The 20,368-nt window shown below is 37.0% G+C and overlaps 1 protein-coding gene across 1 annotated transcript; it reads left to right on the top strand.

Moving 5' to 3' along the window:
• Window positions 1–8,720: 8,720 nt before the first annotated feature.
• LOC134825800 (tyrosine-protein kinase SRK3-like) lies at window positions 8,721–20,115 on the top strand. The gene is made up of 10 exons (XM_063838002.1): window positions 8,721–8,869; window positions 9,120–9,193; window positions 9,556–9,683; window positions 10,207–10,469; window positions 12,156–12,295; window positions 12,879–13,034; window positions 13,895–14,050; window positions 14,383–14,546; window positions 18,225–18,343; window positions 18,647–20,115. The coding sequence occupies exons 1-10, from the start codon at window positions 8,761–8,763 to the stop codon at window positions 18,805–18,807; spliced, it is 1,470 nt and encodes a 489-aa protein (XP_063694072.1). The 5' UTR covers window positions 8,721–8,760; the 3' UTR covers window positions 18,808–20,115.
• Window positions 20,116–20,368: the final 253 nt, after the last annotated feature.

Consider the following 20,368-nt stretch of genomic DNA (forward strand, 5'->3'; position numbering starts at 1 on the left):
GGCAGCCAAGACCAGCCAGGACAAAAGCCTCATCATGGCAAATCTTAGACGTCGTTTGCGATTTGAGCTACTTAAAACAGTTTTGATTGCAGTGAGAGGACACAGAGGACGGTATTATGAGAAAGCAAACTAAATTCCTTGGAGTAATTATTGATGACAAATTAAGTTGGAAACCACACATACAATCCCTTAACAAAAAACTAAGCAGTGCTTGTGGACGTATCTACCGTATTAAGAAATGCTTACCAGAATCACTATATAAACAAATTTACCATTCTCTCTTTGAATCACATCTCGGTTTTGCTATTTCTGTGTGGGGAGGTATTCCTAATATCCAGTTAAAACCACTATTTATTACTCAGAAGAAATGTATAAGAATTCTATTCGGAGACCATAAAAGGTATGTAGACAAATTCAAAACATGTGCTAGAGTTAGACCGTTCGGCTCCCAACGTTTGGGTTGCGATTTTTATGTTAAGGAGTCTACCAATGAAACGAAAAGTTTTCAATGAAACGAAAAGTTTTATTTTACATTCCTTTAATCATAAATAAAATAAGAGCTTAAACCACGAACTAGTTAGCTAGAAGTAAACTTGAGGAAATATTTTTGGTGATTGTATATAATTATTTAAAAACTTTATTTGGTTGTTAGTATTTTTATTATGGTAAGTGGTTGAATTTAGTGAGACAAGGTCAGTTTCTCTATTATCTTAGAAAAATTTCTACTTTACAGTAGGCAATGCTGAGTGGCAGGAATGAGGGACCAAAACGCTTGTGGCTTACAATGGCCCATTTACAAACCACTTCAGACATGGCAGTGATGTCATTTATGCTTAATTCGTCTGAAACTGACCCTACTGCACTTCTAACATTCTATAAAAATCTCTTCTAAAATAGGTATAAAAATGCATAACACAAAACACACAAATAAAATGTTTATAATCCTTATATAATAAATTTCTATAGAACTTTTAAATTTCTATAAAACTAATAAACCTATTATATATATATTCATTTTGCACCCAGAGAAAGATGTGATCACAGAGGTAGTTTCGATATTATGTTCATGACAAGGTATGGGGCTGCTGCAAGTTATATTTTGCTAAGATACTACCGCTTTTTCAAGCTTAAGTAATCTAGGCAAGGTCAATTTTAAAGTTTTTGAATTTTGTCGAACGCTGTTTAAAGCTAAGTTCCAGTCATTTGGTTCTCCTTCCTTTTGAGTGTGAGTGATGGTGATTCTTATGGATGATTTGAGGTGATTGGGCTTATAACAGGTGAATGTAGTTAGCATGAGATTTTGTCGTACTGTATTCCATATTGTCCCTGCTCTGTATATGTAGCTGTCTGATGGTTTAGGTGTGAGAATGAGTGTCTCTTTGCCAAGTCTGCCAGATGTTTCAAAGAGGGAGTATAGTGATATAGGGGTTCTATATTTCAAGACCTTGAAGATGTCATTAATACAATGGTAGAAGTACAGATTATGCACATTCATGATTTCATGAGTGTTGAAGAGGGGTTTTGTATGCTCCTTTCTGTAGAATTCCTTGCCCAGGATTTGCTCCCCGTAGGGTCTGCATCGTGCACTAGTTTTAAATTTATCCAAGTATGCTTCTTTATCTCCAAACATTATGCGGGCACACATTTTCTGTGCTTTGAACAGAGGTTCAAGTTTTTTGTTAGATGCCCCTCCCCAGACAGTTATACCATATGCAAGATAGCTTTCAAACAGAGTGTGATATAGATCTTTATGGAGTGATGTGGGAATGTTATCTTTAATTCTATTTAGCATGCCACAGCAGCTGGCTAGTTTTTTTGCTAATTTCCTTCTATGTGCGTTCCAGTTTAGGTCTTCATCGATTGTTACACCTAAGAATTTAGTTTCATGTACTCTCTCCAAGGGTATGCCATTGATATTGATTTCTTGATCAGAGGGTGTATCTTTATCTTTGTTGGATCGAGAGTTTGAGAATTCAAGGTAACAGCTCTTGCCAGTGTTTATGTGAAGTTTATTGGCAAGCATGTAGCGGTGTACGGAATTTAGGACTTCATTGGCTTTTTTGTATGCTAGGTTTTTACTTTTTGCAGCGACGAAGATATTTGTGTCATCAGCAAATAGAACAAATTTAGAGTTCTTTTCAGAGTTTGTAAGATCGTTTATGTAAATTAAGAACAGAAGGGGCCCTAAGCAGCTCCCTTGTGGCACTCCAAAAAGCACAGGTAGAGTATCAGATATTTCATTGAGCACACCAACATATTGTTTACGGTCGGAAAGATAACTTTCCAGGAGTTTGTGTGCCCGTCCTCTGATCCCGTATGTGTTTAATTTTTTGAGAAGTATTGAGTGATCTATTGTATCAAATGCTTTACTTAGGTCGATAAAGATTCCTAAAACATGATTACCGGCTTTGAGTGACTGCTGAATGTGGTGAATAGAGTAGTTGAGTGCATGTGATGTTGAATGACCCTTTCGGAACCCAAACTGGCTATCGTGCAGTATTCCCTGACTCGAGAGAAAACCATAAAGCCGTGAGTAGATAACCTTTTCAAAAATTTTACCGAAAATTGGGAGAGTGGAAATACCAAACCTCTATTTGCAAAACATAAATTACTAGCTGTAGAGAACCTATATAGACTACGTTGCCTAATGGAATTTTTAAAGATAATTAAGACAAGAGTACCAATTTCAATGTTCTCTTTGTTCAATATATCTCATAGGAAAGACAATATGTTAATCACACCTTCTCCAACTAAACAATTCATCTATAAATCAGCGTGGCTGTGGAATGAGTTTTGTAAAATTGGCTCATTTAATTTTAATTCCTCTTGTTCTTCTGTTAAGAATAAATTACAAAAGTCACTGATGAATGCCCAAAACAGGTATGGTGCTGAATGGAATGACAAAAATTTCACTGAATTCTAAGTTAAACACAATATAATCCAGGTATCGGCAGGCGCTGCCGACAAACGACATTATCATGCATATACTTCTTTATTTTCAGCAGCTAGTATGTTAGCGCGCATAACAAGGCCCTAGCATTTTACCGCCATTCTAGGTTTCACTGATTTCACAATACACAATACACAATATGTCCAATTTGATTCTAATTGTTGCTCCTAATCTGATAATTCTAATGACAGTGACTGCTCCCTATTAACCAACCGACCAACATTTTCGGTCGAACCCTAAAATTACTAATACCAAATTTAAACCCCACATATTAGTAGAGGCTCTTACGGGCATTGTCTGCTCGATACGTTAGGGACCCCAGATACACCTTACTAGACGTATTTTTGACCGTAGAATCGATTGAAAGTGGTTTCAAGATGATTGGACTGATTGTTCTGGGGTAAAATTGCAAAAAAACCGATTTTTGGGCCAAAAATAGGCCAAAAAACCATGTTTTTTGATATTTTGAGCAAGTTAATTTTGTTGGCATGTCGGCAAAACTTGCATAAAGATAGCTAAAAGACAGCCGCACAAGATTGTATAAAAATAAAACAAATCCCTCTATTTGTTCTGAGGTAAAAATCCAAAAAAGTGGTAAAAATTTTGACTTTTTTGCTTTAAGTTTGAATAATTTTTTGCAGTTGTATTAAATCAACCCAAAAATAGTCACATCGTGTTTGCCTAAATTTTTCCTTTCCGAGAAGTACCCACTTCATATACTTAATCGAAGTTTGAATATTGTCACTCCGCAAGCGTTTTTGCCAAATTTTCGACGCGCACTACGCGCAAAAGCATTTAGTTGTTATCAATTGGCACCCGCGCGTTCATCATAAATTTCAAACAGCTATAACTCAGCGAGATTATGTCCGTTCTAGCTCATATTTTCACACTAAATAGAAAATAATGTGATCTTATTGCTGACAAAATATGGATATAATTACTTTATTTGCCTTAGAGTAATAGACTGTCAAAGTTTAAAACGCGCATTGGTATAGCACGTGACTAATAAGGCCAAATTTATACTTCTTAACATATTATCGATCCTTAGACATCATACTATTGTGTCCAATTAGCGGTTAGGTCTCTAAACTCGTAGCAGAAAACACGTCTTTTTGCCCGTAAGAGCCTCTACTATATGCGTGTATAGTCTCCAAATCTTCTCTCTGCTCTCGGACTTTGTTCTTTTGAATAGAACTGTTTGTATACTTTAACAAATAGTGATTTTAACTTTGAGATAAACTGCTAGATTATTATATTTTTGTACCAATGTTCACCTAACTTAACGTCTCTCACTGACACCATCACCCGGCAACCAATTTTAAAGTATAATTTATTAACGATCTGACTACATAACAGACTGGCGGTCAGCGTTCCCCGTATAGTAGCTCAACGGAGGGGGTAATCAGGGCACGTGTTAATGAAAAATGTACGTGTCCTTCCACAATCCCCTCTGTTGGGTCACACGTTATTGGGAACTGAGATCGCTATCGTGTAACTAGAAGCAGTATATGCAAAGTAACTTAGGTGATAGGTGATAGGCAATATGAAATTACACATCTTACTTTAACTTTATCCCGTCACCCATGGACTTATCAATTAACGGCTGGTGGTGGTGTCATCGTTTGTCGTACTCAAAACGTTTCGCGGTTGCGAATGCCGGCCCATCGAGGAAAATCTTTTTACTTTGTATTTTAACCATTATAAAATGTGATTAGTCGGATTATATAGATATAGTACTGAGTTCAAACAGTCCCCGAAACGAATAAGCAAACATTTGATTTTTGTTTCGGCGACTGAATCGTTGATGGGCCGGCAAATATTTGTTGTCGAGTAGTGTTGAATACTCATATTAACATGATTATTGATTTAATTTAGGAATTGTATATAAATATCTTTGACCAAGTTTAATTGTTAATGAGAATGCACCCCAGCACTGGGCGCGCGCGGCGGCTTTGATGTTAGCGGCTACAAGCTTGAAGCTAGGCAGCTGCAGAAAAAATGCCGCGCGCGTTCAGCGTAGGGCTTTTCGTTTTTGATTTTACAAATGACAATAAGCAACTTTTAATGATTATTAATGGAATTATCGGATATTTATAATTCAATATGTATTGATTCTTCTGTGGAAAATAAAAATTGTATTTTACTTAAAATTGTATTTTACTTTAATACCTGTTGATGAACTGGACCTAAATCTCGCACACACCACTAGCGATGAAGACAGGGGTGATGATGTTGATGATGAAGATGAGGAAGTTGATGATGAGGTTGAGAATGTAGAGGAAGAGGTTGCAGAAGAGTCAGCTAAAAAGAAGACTAGATTCTATTCTAATTTATTGATTATCAAATTTATTGAAATAAACATATAATATCCATTACTCCAGGAGTGATGACAGGATATTTAAAAAAATAGATATGTGTTTCGTCCAGATGAAGTTTTCGAAATGGCATGTATCCCATTAACATAGACCTGGGCTGATGAGCCTGATTTAAATGTTAAATCTATTTTATCAAAATTAACTCATTACGGTATAGTTAAAGCTCTTACGGGCAAAAACATGTTTTCTACTAATATTTTTGATGATCTTTTGTTTCATTTGTATCGTGTTTTGATTTGATTTGATTTCGGGTGAGCCAGTAAAAACTACTTTTACAAGAAAATATGTTAAGTTTCATTGTCCTGTCCCATTCTTGGTTGTTCGTAAACTGCTTGCGTTATTCATTACCTGGGGACCCCAGGCTATTATGTATTATGTTCGAAAAGATTCGGCGGAATGACATGCTGAGCGGCGCCCAGTAAAGTTTCATTGTCCTGTCCCATTCTTGGATGTTGGTGAACTGCTTGCGTTATTCATTATATATTACTGAGACTTACAAAGCTTTTTTGAATCCTCTCTTTGATGTAATAAAATATCAATCTTATTAATCTTTTGCGTGGGCCGTGGCTGTAATTGGTTCTGAACGGTCACGTGAATGCTTGTCACGTGTTAACGGGTGATACTCGTAAAATATATGTTCCATATATTAGGACCATCGACGAGTCCAACTCGGCGCGCGTCCTGGTAGGTTGTAAACCTACAAGTCACGTGCGTTCTAAGATCCAATGAGCATTCGCACTTTTTTTCAGGGCGATGGAAGTCGTAATTCGCTCATCCCGAATTGAGATTCCGCGGCGGAATGACAGGCTGAGCGCCACCCAGTAAAATGACAGGCTGAGCGCCGCCCAGTAAATATATCCCCGCTCCAATAACGTTTTGTTCAAAAAAGAATTGGAAAATCAAATGATTGCTTTTTACCAATAAATAAAAAAGCGATAATTAAGAAATTATTAATGTTCATTAATCATATGAGCGGGATATAAATACCTCATTTCATTTCAAAAAATAATGCATGGCAGGATAGTGTGCGCGCGGTGCGACGACAATCTAAACAAAAACAATTATTGTATTTATTATATAAACAATATGCCAGACTTAACGGGTGATACTTTTAAAATATTTAGGTCTAAATATAGACCGTCGACGAGTTTAATTCTGCGCGCGCGGTTTTTGTCCATTATTAATGTGCTGACCCGGCGCACGATACTTTGAAGCTTCGTGCCTCGGGCAACTTCGACAAAATCTGGACGAGTATCATCCGTCAAGCGCAGCGTCTGGGTAGATTATAAATTTACAACACCAAACGAGCTGTTGTGTGTTGATGATTACTTGTAATATTTTTAATCAAGTACAACAATTTGAATGTTCAACAACAATTGTTATGTTGTGGATTTTTACTGGGCCGCGCTCAGCCTGTCATTCCGCCAAATCTATATTCGGTTATATAAAATAATATAATAATGAACATAATAGCCTGGGGTCCTCAGGTAAGTGGATTTTTGTAAAAACAAAACAAGTTATGCACGCAGGATTTACGAAGATATTAAATTTTAATTTCGACAATTCAAATCGCATATATTACAAAGGTTTTAAAATGTCTTGCTTCATTGCATTTTGCATCATCACTGTTCTCAGCAAGTCAAATTATTGCAATTGTAATTATACATATAATTTGCGTTTGGCAAAGGCCAGGCCATTACGGCATTACATTTAAGTATTTTTAATTATATTTCCAATGATTGATAATTCCCGTTAGGTGCTTCAATAACTGAAATGCCAAAAGATTTCCTGTAATACCAAAGTTTTCAAGTAGTTCAAAAATATTACACAAAATAGTCGGAGATACTGGTCGATTATTTAAAGGATCTGCCTTTTATTTGACCCCTTCTTAAACAATCCAACAGCAGATGCTGATTTAATTCCACACTTTTGGCAATTCACCAGTTTCAGCACATCCCTTAAATAATTCAGTTACTGCATTGACAAATCTGAAATCCTCAGCCAACGCTTTCAATAATTTAGAATAAACTCCATCTGGTCCACAACTTTTATAAACATTGAGCTGAAGTAATTCACTTTTCACACTAGCAGAGTTAATTTCAAGGTCAGAAATATTGCATATTTTTTGTTGTATTGGCTGAGCTGCCCGCAGGAGATTCCACAGCGCTAACCAATTTTTAAACACACCCGGCCCCCTGAGATTGATGGATCAAGTTTCGAGTTACCAGATTCGAGATCTGACAGGAAAATGAAGCGTGATGCTTATTATCATTCTTTTTTCTTTTTTTTCTAATTAAGACGATCATATAAGTTCAGCAATATCCCAACTAATGGTGGTTGATCTTAAGTTATTTCATGCATATATTTCATAGATGCATCTTCCAACTTTTGAAACATTACTTTCAACCTGGTCTCACAGTATTGTTCGACACTTTCCACGATTCAGAAAATGCTTCAAATGATAACTACTGCAGTCCAGCCCTTCGCCCAGCAGACATCCCTTGAACATTCATGGTATAGGGAGTGTTTATCAGTCTAAGGTTTAGATCACATATTGCAGTAGGTTGCAGAGTGGTGTAATAACAAGAAATAAAACTTAACTTTTGGTTATTTTTCTTTTTCAATTAAAGGGGGGTGACTCGTCCATCTATGTCCGCTTGTCTCATAGAATCCAAAAAAGACAGGACAGGACAGGACATTGGCGCAGTGGCGTAACAAAGGGCCCCGCCGGAGGAGGGGCCAAATCGTCGTTTGAATGTGGGACAATTTGGAAAAAATTAACACAGTACTAGCAAAACTGCGCGTTTTAATCTAGAAACACACTTTTTTATAGAGATTTTACCGGCGTATCCTAAAAGTTGTCCAATGTTAGGGAGGGGCACCAAAAGGGTAGGGGCGCCAAAAAGGGGACGCTTTTTCAGCAGTGGGGCGCCAACAGGCAACGTTACGCCACTGCATTGGCGGACAAAAGTGGACAGCTTATGGATGTCTGCTAATGTTTGTCCGAGCCCGCCAATGTCCGTCAATGTACGCTAATATCCCAAAAAACACATCCGTTGTCTCATAGAATCCAAAAAGGACAGGACATGGCGGACATGTCACCCCCCCCCCCCCCCCCCCCACTTCGATATTATCAAGAAGGGAGCTTTTGTTTTTTATTATATTATTTGATTGTAAATAATGTGGGCCCATACTTGTGCAGGAGGTTCATTTTGCTCTCAACATCTGTGTTTTGGTGACCCTCAGGTCCTTTGATTACATACATTTTGTCCTAGAAAATCTGATTTTATCGGAGAAGATTTAATGTTGTTCATTCATTGTGTAAATTTGTATGTAATTGATTGATTTGAAAGATTTCAATAAAAAAAGGATAGAATTTAAAACTTAACTTTCACTTTTAGCTTTATGGTTTGAAGAGGTGCAACACAATATACTATGGGATGTATCGAATCTAAGCCCAAACAAAAGAAGCCTGCAATAGAGGGTGGGTCCAATGGACTGACGGAGAGACCACCTCCGCCGCCCCCTCCACAATCTAGCCTGGGTAAGATTGTTATATCCTGTACTTTTAGGAGTTTATATATAACTAATAACTATAAGTATATGCGACACAAACTGTATTGTCTAATTATAAGATAACAATCAACATGTAACCTGATTTTCACTAAAAAGTTCAATATTCAAATTTCTGTAAACTGTATGCTCACAACATCAGTTCCCATTCAATGTCCTCGTTTCACTGTATCCCTCAATAAATCTGAATTTTATTAACTCCATGTATCTCTTTGTTGCAGGACAAGAGGACACATCTGTTATAGCCCTATATGCTTACCAAAAGAGGACTAATTCTGATATTAGCTTTGAGAAGGTATGTGTCTTCTGTTTTAATTATTCATTTTCAGCTGATAGAGAGCCAAGGTTATATTTCAAGCCAGGTCGTTGCTAATTCATAGTTAAACATTTCTTTGCTTACCACACTAGGTAAATGAGTAAAAATAATGTTATTTGGTGCATAGTTATTATGGAGTATTATCTAGTGGGTGCTCTGTATTATCTGTAACGTGTTTTCAATAATAATGTCTGCTTCTATTGAAATGAAATTCCATCTATCGTTCAATTCTCATTTTCACAACTTTATGTTAACTGGATAAATTTGCCTTCATCCCATTGGGCCACAGTCCACACTGGTAATTTTTAACACTAATTTAACACTAATTATTAACATTACAGGATGATATCTTAGTGGTGTTGGATAAGAGCAACTCGGACTGGTGGAAAGCCAGAAACACCCGCACTAGAGAGGAAGGTTACATCCCCTCTAACTATGTTGCTTCTGTTCACTCTCTCGAGGCTAAAGCGTGAGTAATCACTTATCTCACGTGATAATGTCACGTTTTACTCCAGACAGTGTCACGTGTCTTTTTGTTATTTGTAGTCATCAGTTTGTAAATAAAATTAACAATGATCTACAGTGTGTCGATTAAAACAGTACTTGTTATTACTTAATGGGACAATGGGTGTGTTGCAACTTTTACAAATGACGAAATATTACAAATTACACTTTACACACTGACAAACACACTGACAACACACAAGATGGTACTTTGGCTTGATAAAACGACGAGAAGCAGACGAGAGCTTGAAGAACTCCGAGCCTGGAACCTTCCTGGTCAGAGAAAGTGAGACAAGACCTGGTACTCTGAGTCTGTCTCTGCGTAACGCGCAAACCACCGACCTCCGACAACTTATCAAACATTATAACATACGCCGACGCGAGACTGGACAGTACTTCATCTCTATGAACTTCAACTTTGACAGTGTACAAGAACTCATTGACTACTACTCAAACAACCGTGGTGAGTGACCACTATTTTTTTTCAGCTGGTATTTCGGTCTAATTAAACGAAGCGACAGTGAAGCCTATCTCAAGCAAACCCAGCCGGGCTCGTTCCTGGTGCGTGAGAGTGAAACTAGGCCTGGAACCTTGTCCCTGTCTGTTCGGGGAGAAAACAACGATGCTGGGTCAGCCGTGATAAAACACTTCTGTATAAGAACCAAGTCAGAGACAGGCGAGGTGTTCATCAGTAACAAGATTGAGTTCCCTAACGTTCACGAACTTATTGCTTACTACCGACAAAACAAGGGTAACGTTCATTCTTCCTGCATGTTCATTTTTCCTGCATGGAATTTAACAGATCAACGCCGGCATTTAGTTTGGAAGTTTTAAAATTTAAAATTTTAGAAGTTACATTTTCACATGAAATCATTTAAACGTGTACCTCCGCTACACGCTAGACAACTTATTTGCAAGCATAAAGCAAATCTCCGCAAGACACGTATTCTTACAAGATGATTTTAGCTGGTTCACGGTAGGTATGCAAACTTAATGTCCTGAGTGTACAATGTAAGAATGTAGGAGAACTACGCCCCCAACAGCTATAATAATAATTTCATCTTTTTATTAACATTTTAGACTGCTCCTTATTCTATAACACACGCGGTATTCGGTAACACTTTACATAACTTACATTTGTGTAACCAGATTACAACACCACCCTTCATGTGATACGTTAGATGTGGGATGCATTAGTAAGCTAGGTGTATCGTGTAAGATTACCAAACGTCCTTACATAATCAATAATATTCCTACATATTCCTACAGTCCTACATTTCACTTTAAAGGAGTTGCCGGCTCATGTTGTGGCTCTATCTCATGAGTGAGAAAGGGTGCTCTCCTCTACTTGCTCAATGATCCCCTAACATTGCTCCTTACAATTTCCATCTATTTTTAGACAATGTGGGGAATGTAATCACGCACTAAAAAGCTGTTTAATAACATGGTGTTATCCTGTTTGATTATATCACTTCTTAGTGTATCATATTTCCGAACATCTGTGTAGGATACTCTATTGCTCGGCCCACTCCTCAAACGTAATCAACCCTAAAAGACTCAATAACAAAGTAATTAGCGAGCTGCATCACTTGCATGTACTGAAGAGAGCCCCCCCCCCCCCCCCAGCTCTACCCACACACACACTCTCAGTGTGCTATCATATAAGTAGCAGGTGCTTATTCTGCCTATTCATGATCCGGACTCTCCGTGTGACGTCACTCCTCTCCTCAGCTCTCTTCTTTAGAGTTATTTTATAATACAGTGATAGCTAAGTGCGAATACTATTTATTATTCTCTAGCACGGCAATATAATGTGGGGCCCGGAATCTGCATAGTTTTTGTTTGGCCATAATAAATTCTGATGGTAAGCAAGCTTCCTGGATCTCTCTCTCTCTTTGAATACTCATCTCAAACATTTTTTCTGCAAGTGACGGACATTTCCGGGCAAGATATTTATGTTAAGTTAATTATCGCACCTCATATTATATAATATTCAATGTGTACTTCAATGTGTACTTCTGCACTGTCCCATTTAACATTCCCAAATTTGAAACCTGAAACAGCTTTTCACATCAGTTTCCTGCTGAAGTAGACTTACTCCTGAAAGAATTCCTCGCCTATTGTGAAATTCGGTGTCAGATATCAGTCTTCTTAAAAGCAGCGACATTCACATTCAATACTACCTTTAATAATTATACAACTCGATATTCTCAATGATAAACTGAAAATGAGCATATTCAATACCCTGAATTCTCGTTAACATAATCTCTAAATTGATAAGCGTTCCACAATAAAGAATATCCAAGTTTAGACAATAAACTCCCCGCTCTAAAATTACCATCTATCAGATACATATTTAAGGTTTGAAAAGTATTTGATACGTATCCGATACGTATCCGATACGTATCCAAGAACCTAAAATCATCTCCACCTTCAGGGTTGTCAATAAAGCTGACGTACGTGTGTCCCAAACACCAAGAGACCCCAGAGACGGACGGGTTAGCACACGATGTGTGGGAAGTTAACAGGAGCACTATCCAGCTCCACGAGAGGCTGGGACAGGGGTGCTTCGGAGAGGTTAATAAATATTATACATTTAATACAGTAAGACAGGAGTAGGTAATTATAGCGTGTAATTATTATTGTTCAGCTCTACTTTTAGTAGGGCTGCTTAGAGGAGGTAGACGATTAGGGAGCTCTACTTGAGAAATGTGAGAGTGTTAATGTTTGTGTTACCGTGAGTTTGGGAGCTCTACTTCTACCAGGAAATGCGAGGTGTTGTGTTACTCTGGGTACTCTGAACTCTGAAGTGTCCCATCTGTTTGTATTTGTAAGCGGGAAGACTTGTTACACATGCATGGCCAACATAAACGGTCTCAGCAGTTCACTAAATGTGAATTTCATGTGATAGTAAACTTAACTATTTGACACCTTTATCCTACTAAGGTTTCATTTTGCGCCTTGATGACATGAGAGCCTAGTATTAGTCGTCACAAGTAATGTGTTCTTAGTTTTTATAATTACTAATAACAGGTCTAATTTATTAGTGCTTTAGGCACATCAATTCAATTTTCCTATTTTTTAATCAAATTCATTCATCGATTAATTTATTAATTAGATAATTGATTAATTAGTTAAATAACTAATTAACGACTCTCAGGTGTGGGCGGGAACATGGAACAACGCGGTAAGAGTGGCTGTAAAGACTATGAAAGAAGGCACCATGGACGCTGATAAGTTTCTGGAGGAAGCTAATGTAATGAAGCGACTCAAGCACCCCCATGTGCTCCAGCTCAAGGCTATTTGCTCTAGAGAGGTCCGTGTAAATATTTAAATGAATATATAAAGATATAATATATAATAATAGTATATTATATAATATGTTTATATCTTTATCCAATTCCAATCATACACAAGGGTCAACCTGTATCCTAATTACAAGATTCCTACAAGGACTAAAAAGTATTATGTGTAGCTCCTCGCTCCTCGATACATTCCGACTCAAGCTGGAATGTTAAACATGGTTTGATCGTGCTTGTTCGGATTAAATCACCAGTATCCGCCCCATCTACCCGTATACCACCTTGCAACCTGCCTAGTAAAAGTAAAAAAGTAAAAGTCCTTAAATGGTACGTTCTTTAGAAACATCATGTACCGTGTACGTCACAGTTTTACGATAGCAACTCTGGCCCTAATCTTCATGACTCATCTCGCTCAATACCTATATTGTTGGCTCGTATCCAAGATAAGGGAATTTATAGGTCACTGAAATACGATCAAATACCGACTCTTCACTTTTCTGATTAAGCTTTCCTTAACATCTTCTCATACCTATGATTGTTGATAATACGAATAATAATATGATTGTAACGACTTGGTGGTGAACCAAGTTATTTGCATAATATATTTCATGTTCATCATTCGTTGTAGTACGTTACACCACAAGTTCGTTAATATAAATTTAAAACTAAATTACAATAGTTTTTTCATTTGATCAATAATCAATAATCAATATCATAAATCGTACTACGCACCATACTTAACTAACACCTTTACACAATGCACACACGATATTATATAAAATCATGACATAAATTATAAATGTAAGTTATCTATTTTACATGCAATTAAAATTCCGCACATACCTAGACCCACCCCTGATAATCATTTCTCCAGGAACCAGTTTGGATTATCACAGAATTAATGATAAACGGCTCCCTACAAGATTACCTCCACAAAAAGGGTAACAGTCTGATTCGAGAGGGTAACATGGGTGTACTTATTACCATGGCGGGCCAGTGTGCTAGCGGTATGGCTTATCTCGAAGCTGAGGTGAGTTGTGATATTCTAGTGTAATTACTGTGCGTGTAATTAATTTATTAATTAAATTACACTGTCTTTAGAATGTGTAGATGGTAATGTAAGTTCTGGGGATCTAGATCATATCGAATGTCAAATTGTGATAAAAATGAATGAATGTAAAGAAAATTAGGATGATTCAAATTTTTAGTGTGATTCATTGGACTGCGTGTAAAATAACAGCTCTTTCTCCTCAGACCTCAACATATATCCTAATTTTCAAGCATATGTTACCCGTAACATAAATTAGTTTTAAAGTCTTAATAGTGTTATTAAACTTCAATTTATCATGTTCATTATTTCAGAACTTTATTCACCGAGATCTAGCAGCCAGGAACGTGTTAGTAGGTGAGAACCACCTGTGTAAGATAGCTGACTTTGGGTTATCAAGAGAGGATATCTATCTGGCAGACGTGAAGTCCAAGTTCCCAATCAAGTGGACAGCTCCTGAGGCTGCATTCTACCAAAAGTAAGTGGAACTTTTGTTTTCGTGAAAAGTAGTAGTAAGTTGTAGTATACTGTATAGTAGTCCCTGAGGCTGCATTCTACCAAAAGTAAGTGAAACTTTTGTTTTTGTGAATAGTAGTAGTAAGTTGTAGTATAGTAGTCCCTGAGGCTGCATTCTACCAAAAGTAAGTGAAACTTTTGTTTTCGTGAATAGTAGTAGTAAGTTGTAGTATAGTAGTAGTAGTATAGTAGTAGTCCCGCGATGAGGTGGCATTTGCCTCAATGGTAAAGTGTATAAATGTTTTTAGTTTAATAAGGATGAATTAGCTTTTTCTCTAGAAAACATCAGTATTACAAGAGAAGAAAAAGCTAATTTTACAGTTGTAAGACTAATGATGTTTTGTTATAATCCTTCTACTAAACTCGGTACCTGTACGTGGGTTCTTCATAGGAGTGGCAGGTGAGAGAACTGCAACTATGTAAATACCCCCCAAGTATGTGTAGTATGTGTGTAATTACATAAACACAGGAAAATGCTAAGATATTAGTCGGAGTTCATTATCCGGCATAACATTCACATCCCGAGCTACACACTTCGGGTACATATTACATAACTTACGCACACGGGCCCGTTTGTAGACAGGAAATGCGATCCATCATGTTGTGTGAGTTTTACCTTTCAAGTTGTGGGGAAACTCTGCTAAACGTGGGGAAACGCTGCACTGTTCTGTGTGTATCACTGCTAAAATTAACTTCAATAATGAAATGTTTCTTGTGTACGTGATTTCTTGGACCAACCCTAAGTTACATTATCATGGCAGCTAAATCTCTGATGGTCGGACCGAGTAATTACGGTATCATAATGTAACTTCGTGTAATTTAATTATGTAAAGGTCTGACTAGATTGGTTGATAAAATCTAGTTTTCGCTTTTGAGTTTCGATCTTGATCCATGACGTTGTGCGTATTATTAGGTTACATAAGATTGTCGTGGTAAGTTAATTAAGACCTCACATTGTTAAATTCCATGGAACAGAATCATGTGATTGCAGTTATTGTGTTTTAAAGTTCATAATGCGGCTGGTTCGAGTTACATCCGAGTGCATCTAGTTTGAACAATCATTTAAACTTAGATATTGTAACTCTGGTACAGACTACAGCTTGTAAAGTATGATAAACCTATCTGGTTAAAAATATCACGTATGATCCACGTATAAAAAAATGTTTGTTTGATCGTAAAAATCGTAAAAATCCCCATCAGTCCAGGTCACCAAATAATCACTAAGTACTGACTAATTAGAAAACATTGACTCGTTACAAAGCATTGACAGCCACAGTCCACACAGCAAGCAGATTAGGGGGGGTTCCAATGGTTGCGACCTTTCTCTGCAGAAGCTGTACTTAGCACTGTTATGTCAAGTTTCAAAGTAAGTATGCTGTTAATTCCAACCTCATGGTGTGGCGTATTAAGTGAACATTATTTGCTTCCCCTCATTGCAGTACCCTCGTAATTCCTGTGTGTCCACTTTATATAATTGTGGGGAGGCGATGCTCACATTTCTTACGTGTAACTACTGCAGCCTGCAACAAAAAGGGGACTAATAACAGATGTTGTGTAATAGTCACGTCACACGTGCCGGGTCCCCTGGGGAGTGTTTATTGCTAGCACGGGCATTAATTCTGGAGAATAATTATCCTCTGCCCATAAGCGAAGAGGCAGGAATATGAGAACCAGAAATGGTCTAGAAAATAAGGGGTTACGAGCTCGGAACTAAATAAAATTCACAAGGCTTAGTTTATTATGAGATTTACAGTTCACATTTTTGCCAAGCCATCTGCGATTTGTTATTCAACTGCAGTATAACACTGCTGACTGCTGTAGAATGTACGGCGACTGTTTTTCTGAGGAAAAGTACTCAAATTTCAATTTGAATTAAATCTCAAAAATGGTTTAGAAGTAGGACAGCTACTGTATTATATAATACACTGCTATTACTAACTGTTAGCTTATTGAACTCTGTCATCTTACATTTGGGTAGAGCCTAGGTGTGGCCCTTCTTGACAAAATCAACTGACAACTATAGCTAAAGAGTTTCTGCTGAAGTGTATTGAGTTGTGACAACTCTCGACCAATCACTCGACAGGAGGACACCTCTCGACCAATCACGTGACAGAAGCAACTAAAGATGTACACAGACTGCAGAGTTGGCACTCTCTACCTCGCCTTACAGTTCTAGTAGTTATTAAGAGTTAAGACACAAGCGCGAGCGTTCTGAACAAAGTACAACATTTCAATGAGTATGTATTACACACTTTGCGCACATTACATAATGTACAATACGTTCATGACCTGTATTGAAAACCACTATATTATATATGGCATCTTCAATCTTCATAACTAAAATTTCCCAAACTCCACGGCACATAACATAAAATGGATTCCTCACATTCTTTTTGACCTCTAAATCTCAATCTAGCATTACAGACCCACAATAAAGTTACAGACCCAATATAATAATAATAATCACAGACACATTTCACTTCACACAGCACAGTGTAGATCCAGAAAACAGTGGTCAGAGAATCACAGGATACAAGTTCACACTTCCTCACGTAATACAACTGCAGTGTAACATGTGTACCTTGTGTCTGTGTAAAGGTTATTGTACTAGAATATATATTATATTGTAGGTGCTCTCTACTACTACACTCTCTAACTCTCCAAACACGCTTTATATAAGGGTGTTCTGAGGGAGAAGCTGTGTAATTAGTTTATAATTAGCACAATTATTCTGTAATTAGTCCGCTATTAGGATGATTATTGAATATGTTATTGAGTAGTGAGGGACTCTAATTCGTCATTCGGCAGTTCATGATAATCATGTTGTTAGATTCATGAGAGCCAATCTTCACTTTATTAGTATCTACAAATGTTCAGTTAACTATTTATAAGTACGGTATAGACTATATGATAGACTATAGTATAAGACTCATTATAAGTGTGTAAGATTGGAGAGTGAGCCTATTCCTCGTGCTCAATGCGCGCGCGACATAACAATGCACGTGTGTAATTAAGTAGATAACGACTAGATAATGACTGTTTCAGCTCCTGTAGTGTAGATGTGTATATATTGTGATGTTGTAATTACTTTGTACTCAAAGTGGTTTCTTGAGCTGCTCTGTTATGTGCCTACTAACAGATCATGATGAATATTAAGGGAACATAATACGTAGCTTACTAGCATTATAGGTAATTGTAACACACACTGCTGCACACACTGCTGCGCACACCTGCTGCACACCTGCCACATGAGCGTTACTTTTGCTAAAAGGTGATCACAGGTAAACATTATCTGAGAGACCTTCTGCTTGCGTGATTTAGACACCGGAGAAGGTGCATGAGAAAAATGTGGATGTTTATGGAATTAGTGTAGAATGTGTGTGAGGCATGCAAACAATTAGAGAATGATTTGAAGAACTGGTGTGAGGTAGTGAGGTACTCCTCGTACAAACACCCAGCCTCGAGGCTACATTAGTCGTACCAGCTGTTCTGTAGTGTAGGCAGGGTCTCAATTTTTATTTATTGTTATTAATACTATAGATTCTCTCTATACCTAGATTCGCTCTAGAAAAAACTATGCAGTAATATACATTCTCTTCGATTAATTGACCATATGGTTAATCTAATTGCACCCCCGCAGATATACGATAAAAAGTGACGTGTGGTCGTTTGGAATTCTAATGTACGAGATAATAACCCTTGGAAAAGTTCCGTATCCTGGAATGCGAGGACAGGAAGTCCTTGAGAAAATAGAAGGAGGTTCGTTCGATTAATTAATAATTAGCCTTTTTAATTATTTATACAGTAACACAGAGTTTTATGTAATAATGGAAGTGTTATTCCTCAAAAGGTGCCATATTTAAAACTATTTATTAATGTTTTCAAACGATATTACCCAATTCGTATCCGTCATATATCGTATCCGTCATATAGCCTGATTTGGAATTCTTATACAGCACTATTTAAAAGAATACAAAACAGATATTTGATACCCTAAATAACTGTCAAATATGCACCTCCAGTTCCTCTAGATATCTTAACCTTACATAATATTTTGCCCAGGTTACCGCATGCCACAGCATACTGGTTGCCCTGACGACTACTACTCCATTATGAAGGACTGCTGGAAGCAGGAAGCGAGTCAGAGGCCCTCTTTCGAAACCCTGAAATGGCAACTGGACGATTTCAACGTTGCCATGGAAGGCCAATACGACGAGACCTAACGAATAAAATCAGACTCTGTATATTTTACTTTCACAAGAAGAAGATCCGAGCCCTCGGCCCATGCTCATTGAACACGTCACGTGATTTGGTGTGTTGGTTGTAAGATCGAGTTGAAAAAGCACAACGAGCTCTTTGATAATAATAGCCAAGTTACATATAATAAATTTGTTAATAGCTGATAATTTTTAAAATTTTAGTTTTGATGATTTCGCACGTGTTTGGGTATACAGATTCAAGGGTTTCAGATATTTTTGATCTTGATGAATGTTTAAAAATTTTCTTTCAGTTTTAGGAGTTGTTTTGGCTCAGCCGGAAGACTCGATTGTTCTCTTGCATGTTCTTAATTTGGAATCATTTCAGAAATTTATGCCCCTAAATTCTACTCTTATCTCTCCTTATCATATTAGTCAAATTTTCGTTTCCGAGCAAATATTGTTAAAAGTCTGATACGATAGTTTATAACTAATGTATGTTTCTTAAAGTACTACCTTCGCTTCCTAAGAACTGTGCTATATTTCTAAGATGTAACTAAATAATTGAACTGAAACCAATTGGAAGACCGATCAAGAGGGGCAAAAAACAATACAAGTTAATTTTAGTAATTAATTAATTAAATCTAGGCCTCCTATTCGCACTAGTTGGAATTTTAACGTTAGCCCTATTCGGGCTGAAATTACGCAGTTTTATCTACATTGCTTACAGAATTCAAGTCGATGATGATGATGATTTTATGCCTTTTCGTCAATTGAAGCTGTTAATAGGGCTGTTACCAAGGCAGAATTATAACATGAAGATATTTTTAATGATTTTTAGCATCAGTTGTATAATGATAATATATTAGTATATTATAGAAGTAATTGTAGAATGTAGATTCGTGTTTTTAAGATGTTGAAAATATTGATTTAAATTGAACTCGTGATCACCACCACCATTTTATCTCGCCTTCTTTCACGGATTAATTGATTTGGTGGAAAATTTTAGCTTTCATAAAATCATGAAAGCTGAATTTAAAAGAAGAAACTCGAAATTATAGAAAACATGCCCAGACTACACAAACAAGACACTTGAGGCTGTCTGGATTCGATGATTTGTAATTTCTATTGTTTCTCAATTTATGGCAGTTTGTACGCACATTAATTGAGAGAAATACAACTGTTTGATTTATGGCTGCATAGTTTTTGATTAGGCATGCTATTCTGAATACAAAAGATTTGTTAATAAACACAATTTGCTTTTTAACATAACTGATATATATACCGTTTGCAGCGACATCAGATTTCTTTTGATAGAATAAATTTCTCTAAGAATCCCCCGAGTTTTACTTCTACAAAGCTACAATACATCACACACACACACACACACACACACACACACACACACACACACACACACACACACGCACATACACACACACACACGCACACACAATACACCCTTATAATAGCACCCCCTATATAAAACACTTTTTAACGCTTGAGTTAGTGCGCCAAATAAATGCAGTAAAATGCAGCTTACTTTTCAGAAAATCTCTTTATTTTGCCATCAAAATTCGCTAAATCT

Source organism: Bolinopsis microptera, unplaced genomic scaffold, assembly GCF_026151205.1.
Source record: "Bolinopsis microptera isolate Bmic1 unplaced genomic scaffold, MBARI_Bmic_1.0 sca94, whole genome shotgun sequence".
NCBI classification, from domain to species: domain Eukaryota; kingdom Metazoa; phylum Ctenophora; class Tentaculata; order Lobata; family Bolinopsidae; genus Bolinopsis; species Bolinopsis microptera.

Bases quoted from the DNA above. Each gene is read 5' to 3' on its own strand.
- LOC134825800 (XM_063838002.1), top strand. From the start codon at position 8,761: ATGGGATGTATCGAATCTAAGCCCAAACAAAAGAAGCCTGCAATAGAG. The intron at 12,296-12,878 runs GTTAATAAATAT...AACGACTCTCAG, and splicing joins GACAGGGGTGCTTCGGAGAG to GTGTGGGCGGGAACATGGAA. The intron at 14,547-18,224 runs GTAAGTGGAACT...GCACCCCCGCAG, and splicing joins GAGGCTGCATTCTACCAAAA to ATATACGATAAAAAGTGACG.